Source organism: Sinocyclocheilus rhinocerous, unplaced genomic scaffold (assembly GCF_001515625.1).
Source record: "Sinocyclocheilus rhinocerous isolate Xijiao unplaced genomic scaffold, SAMN03320098_v1.1 scaffold558, whole genome shotgun sequence".
Classification (NCBI taxonomy): domain Eukaryota; kingdom Metazoa; phylum Chordata; class Actinopteri; order Cypriniformes; family Cyprinidae; genus Sinocyclocheilus; species Sinocyclocheilus rhinocerous.
The window spans coordinates 1111505-1117251 of NW_015634502.1; the positions used below are offsets into that span (position 1 = coordinate 1111505).

At 37.4% G+C, this 5747-nt stretch overlaps 1 protein-coding gene across 1 annotated transcript in view; it reads left to right on the forward strand.

Annotated features, from left to right (window-relative positions):
• Positions 1–5747, forward strand: part of nphp4 (nephronophthisis 4) — a 163441-nt gene that overhangs the window by 69620 nt on the left and 88074 nt on the right. The window contains exon 8 of the mRNA XM_016559763.1: positions 337–451. Within this exon, the coding sequence (XP_016415249.1) occupies positions 337–451 (115 nt within the window). The remainder of the gene's footprint in view (positions 1–336; positions 452–5747) is intronic.

Here is a 5747-nt window from a genome sequence, read left to right on the forward strand (position 1 = left end):
TATATATATATATATATATATATACACACACACACACACACATACACGCATCTCTATAAAATGATGTCTTGAAATCCTTTTCCAGTTAAAAGCTGGAAAAATCATTTTTCAGCATGTGTGGGAACCCTTTATAGGGCTTTATTCAGCAGTGCACTATGGGATTTATACTGTGCTTTCCAAACTCATAAAACAGTGAACTGAGACACCTGTGTTAATGAATGTCACTTGACTAGTTGTGTTTTTGGGTCAGTGTGGGTGTGTAGGTTCATTACACAAGATTCCATGCCGAGCTGTGATATTTCGGTGATCTCACACTCTTCTTTCTGCCTCCTGCAGTGATGGACTGTCTCTTCGTGGCAGTGTGGAGCTGAAGATGATGAGGGACGTGGCTTTCAGCATCGTCTTCCAGCTCCAGTATGTTTTCTCTTGTCCTCTGGCTGGAGATGGGCAGGTGAGTCATATGCTAATGATGCACCTCTCAACATTTCTTTCTTGACTTCACTCAGGTGAACATAATTCGAGGAGTGAATGTCTTGTTTAACGGTACTTTCACTATCTTTTTTTTTTTTTTTTTTCTCAAATTAGAACATTTTAAGAATTTTGCTTATGAAACAGTTCCAAAAATAATTTGGGAGGACCAGACTGTTTACTTGTGTTTACCTGCAGTCTGCAGGTGCAGCATCACTAGCAGCTGTTGAAATGTGTGGCAGGAAGTTTCCCTGGATTGATCAGCCCACTCTGAAATATATAGTGTATTGTTTTTTTGAAACCCCTGGCCCTGACCTTGGTATGGACCTCCAGTCCAGTGGAGTCCAGTGGACTTCTGCGACAAAACCCAACTACTGTCCCTCCGAGTCTGCAGGAATGGAGGAGAGTTTGCGTTTTCTGTTTAGAACTCTTTCTAATTGAGAATGGGTCTGAGAGATAACTCTCTCTGTCACACTCTCACTCTTTCGCTTTCTCCCCTACCTTATCTCGCTCTCTCTCTCTCTCTCTTTCTCTCTCTCTCGCTCTCTCTCTCTCTCTCTCTCTCTCTCTCGCATTGCCATGTCTCTTATTGCCTCTCCCTGAGGAAATTAAACAGCCATCCTTGACCAGACAGCCTCAGTAAATAAACATATTGGGGGGGGGGAGAGATTGGGGGGTAGAAAAAAGGGAATCTCAGGTTCCAGGCAGCAAGCACAGAAGCAATCCAATCAGGTTTTATTCATCCGCCTGGACCCCCATCCTCTCATTTCTTTGCTCAAGGCTCTGGTTCAATCTTAACACCCTCAGGATTAGCCCCCTCTAATGAAATTACACAAATGTGCCACTTTAGTCTATCTAGAACAGTCTCAGCTCACATGCGGTTGTCTGAAAACCCAATACGTCTCCAGGGTGCTTGTTTTTCTCTGCCAGGCAACACAGAAGGTTTTTAAAAACACTCGTCTCTACAGATAAGTCATGAGAGATATTCTGCCAATTACGCGTGTGGGCGGAATCGCCATAGTGCTCTATGGGACGGACGCTCTTCATAACCGGCAATATAATTTTCCACCTGCGAGGGTTAAAGAGTCGCCAATTAAAGCCTGTCAGAAAACAAGATGCAGTTCCGTAGGCATGTTAAATGCTAAATGCTCGGTATCTGGACTAAAAATGCTCATTTCTAAAATTCTGGCTCGGTTGGAACTGAGAACTCCTCACCATTTCAAATTGTTCACGAAGATGAAATTTTCAAGTAATTATATGCAAGTGCGAAGCTTTTTTGGAAACCGAGAATTTCTCGGGCTGTCGAGGCTCCGAGACAGGCAGAAGTGTTGGACAAGTATCGCCTCACATGATCTGCAGTCTCAAACTGTGCTGAGTTTGAGATTAAAATAGAAAATTCGAGTGTGTGTGTGTAAATTCCTAATGACGTTTGAGATGGCAGGTGTGTGAGAGAGAGAGGGAGAGACAGAGAGGGATGGAGTAATTGTGTTATAGGTGTATTTATAGAGCGTGTTGAAGGAAGGTGTCTGGAAAGTCATCATAGTGACTAATAAAGGTGGGACGAGACTCGACCTCCTGAAGATAGAATGACCTGCCTTGCAGCGGCGCTAAAGAGAGAGATTTTTCTTTACTTTTTAGCAGCTAATGGATTGAGAACACAGGCTTTTCTCACCTTTGGTCTGTCCTAGATTGCTTGTAATTATTATGCAGCTCTCTTGAATACTTAATTCTGATTCAGCTGTTACCTGCCATCATATTTTGGTATAATGACGTTTAAATTGTATAATTGACCGTTGTCCCGGGTAACTGATCATGTCTTATCTCTTGTAAAACTCTGGCCCTTCTTGTCACTTCATGAAAAAATTTCAGCTCAAATTTAATTTAATGTCCATTTATTTGTTTGGCAACCAACTGCGTAGCAAGCAGGATAATGTACTGTCTGCCGTCATTGTCCTAATAATTATCATTAGCACTTTGTCTTTAATAATAAAGTGCTAACACTGTCATCATCATTATTTTTATTAATGATAATTTACTATTTTTATGTATTATATACTGTCTAGGACCACATTGAAAAAAAAAACATGCGAAATTTAATTTAAAACTAGAAATAAAGTCTCAGGATTTTTAAAAAACTTTATACAGTTTTTTTCCCCACTAAATTCCTAAATCATAATTTCAACGACAGAAGCGCACACCAAATACTGACATTTTGAACTGATAACCTATAAAATAAGAAAAAATGCAGTCTCAGACTCATTAATATATATTTATGATTTATGTATATATACTGTATATAAATAGTTCATAATATATATTACTTATATACGGTATATTATTTAGGTATTTTTATAGCATGAAAGTTAGATTTGTTTAAAGCTTCTAAATAATTATTTAAATAATTATAATTAATTTACATTTGTCCTCAATTAAATGATTGTTTGTTAATGTTAATAACCATAAAACAACAATTTAAAAACATTATAATGCTCTCTCTCCTTCCTCTGTGATCTACAGGTGTGCTACTTTTCTGCATGAATGCACTGTGATTCCCTATTAATCGGTTTATAATGGCTCATGATGGCCCTAATGCTGTTTATTTTTTCCTTTCTCCTGGACTCATAAGATGTGCATCCTGCATTTACTGTTTCACCAGTAGGTGGAGCTGTGTAACTCACAAACAGGCTTAGAAAGAGAGCTGAGTGTACAGTGTTGCAATCATACTGTGTTGACCACTATTTACTGCACCTCATGTCTGTCCAATTGCTCTCGTAATACGGTCTGATAGATTTGCTGGATGGAGCAACATTAAGTCGGCAACTAATTAACAAATCCACCACAAAACAGACTGCAGTACCTCACTTTCAAAGGATGTTTCCTAGAGCTCCAAAACTCTGTCTGACAGGCTCAGACTTCTTAAGTTTGAGGAATTCTGAAGTGACTGTTTCATGCTTGTGTTTTGGTTCTTTTACACTTTCCTTCATAGGGGTTCGGTGGACCGGTACTCACATCCTTATCAATATGCTCATGGAGAAAGAGAATAAAAGAGCTGAAAGCAAAAACTAGAGGGAAGACAGTGAGAGACTCTTTGGCAAGTAGAAAAGGAAAGTTGGAATGTGTATGTGAGAGGGATATAAACTCAAACAGCTCTCTGAACCTCTTCCCAGCTGGATAGGGAGACTGAGGGCCGAAATCAGTTGTTCATTGATATTTCAAAACCCTGAACTTCCCACAGTGTATCTTAACCGCAGAATGTGCTGAAAATGCACTGCACCTTGAGCATTTAAATGAAGTTATTGTCATTGTTTTCTTTGCAGAAGATACATGGCAGATTGCGGCATCCTTCGCAAACTGGCAGTCAAAACCAGCCTGCATTGTGGGGAATTGCGCTGTGCAAATAGCATTCAGAATAGATTTTTTTGGGGGCGTGTTTGTGCTGTTTTATCTTATTTGCATAATTCTTTTACTTAATCAAATGATAAAACAGCATTGACTCTTAGCATGTGCAGATAGACAGCGCTATCAGAGGAATCAGTTCATTCTGAGTCAATTCCCACTGAGGAACTTCAGTGCAGTGTACTTTAGATGAGAGAGAGAGACTGACAGAGGGAGAGAGAAATATGAACTGCTCACTTGGCATGGTCTGATTTGACTCAGCACAAAGAGACTTGTAGTGCTAAATCTTGAGCACAGAGACTCTCAATCATCCAAGCCTCTGACCTAAAAACACCATCTCCATAATATTTCTTTCTGCATTACTCTGATCAACTTTTCTGTGCCTTACTAACATGTATACATAAAATTCCTTTAGAAAATCCTCATCAACATCATCAGCTGATTGACACAAGAGGTGGTAATTTCATTACAAGCAGACTTGGACTGTTACAATCATGACATTTTTGGCTGATGATTAAATAATTGTCAATAAATTAATTTATTTAGTTTGTTCATGTTTTGACATTTGATCATTTTAAGTATAAAAGTAATTACAAGTATTTAAAATTGTATTATACTTTTTTATGGAACCCCGTCAGCCGTTATATTATAATATATTATATTGCATTACATTATACTGTATATTAACTCAATATTATCCACTAACCTAAGTAGCTTTCAAATATATTTATAAGTGCATAAATTAATAAATGACACGTTCATTTAGTTTTACTTTTTTAGTTCATTATATTATATTATATTAAAATAATTTAATAATATATTAACAGAGATCCATAAACCTACAATAAGAACTAATTTTTATATAATACTAGCTTATGTTTTACTTCATACATGAATGAATGTTTACAGGTTAACTTAAATCCTCTAAACTTTTGTAAAATACTCCATACAACCACTAGTTTGCACGATAACTTCCTTTATTTTCCTTTATTTATATCATATTTACAGTATAGCATATTTTATATCATTTTTAATACATAGGCCATACATATTGCCTATATTTAAATTTGTTTAACAAACATTAGAAGTAAAAAGTGAACATTTAGAAGTAATTAACATTTATTCGACCAGTCTCTATTATTCTGCTTTCACCTTAACGGCGCTGGTTCTCCCGCCCGATTTAGGTGACTCACACCGTGCCCCTGTATGTTGCTTTGCATAAAATTGAACAATATATAGCACAGAAACTATTTTATAGACAAAATCAAATGTACACAAACCTGTATTTTACCGAAGAAATGCATCAATTCAATGGCGCTTAGAACTGCCCTCTCCTGAAGAGGATGCAAAAACCCCGCAATAAATAACTCAACCGTTGGGTTACGTCTGACCCAGGAGCTGGGTAACACAAAAACAACCAAAAGCACTGAAAAATTAACCCAAAAGGCTCAACCCAGCATTTGGGTTGGAAAAATAACCCAGGAATTTATAGAGTGCATAACTTAGCATAAAAGGTTTTTTGTGTTTATTTATACTCAACATGATCTCTAAAGGTCCGTTCACACCAAGCACGATAACTATAAAGATAACGATAAAGATATAGTTCTAAAAATCGTTCTCAATATTAAAGAATAGCATAGTTCACACCACAACTACAACGATAACGATACAGAGGAACGATATCATTGTGATCACATTCAAAACGATTTTTTTTCCAGCTGATGAATGATAAAACACTGGCAGCCAATCAGAATCCATCCTGCTGTAACGAGCTCAAGAATTTAAAGTGGCAGACGCATGTGCGCCTAGAATAAACAGACGATATTGTTCGCTGGTGTGGACGCTAATATCGTTATCTTTATAGTTATCGTTCTTGGTGTGAA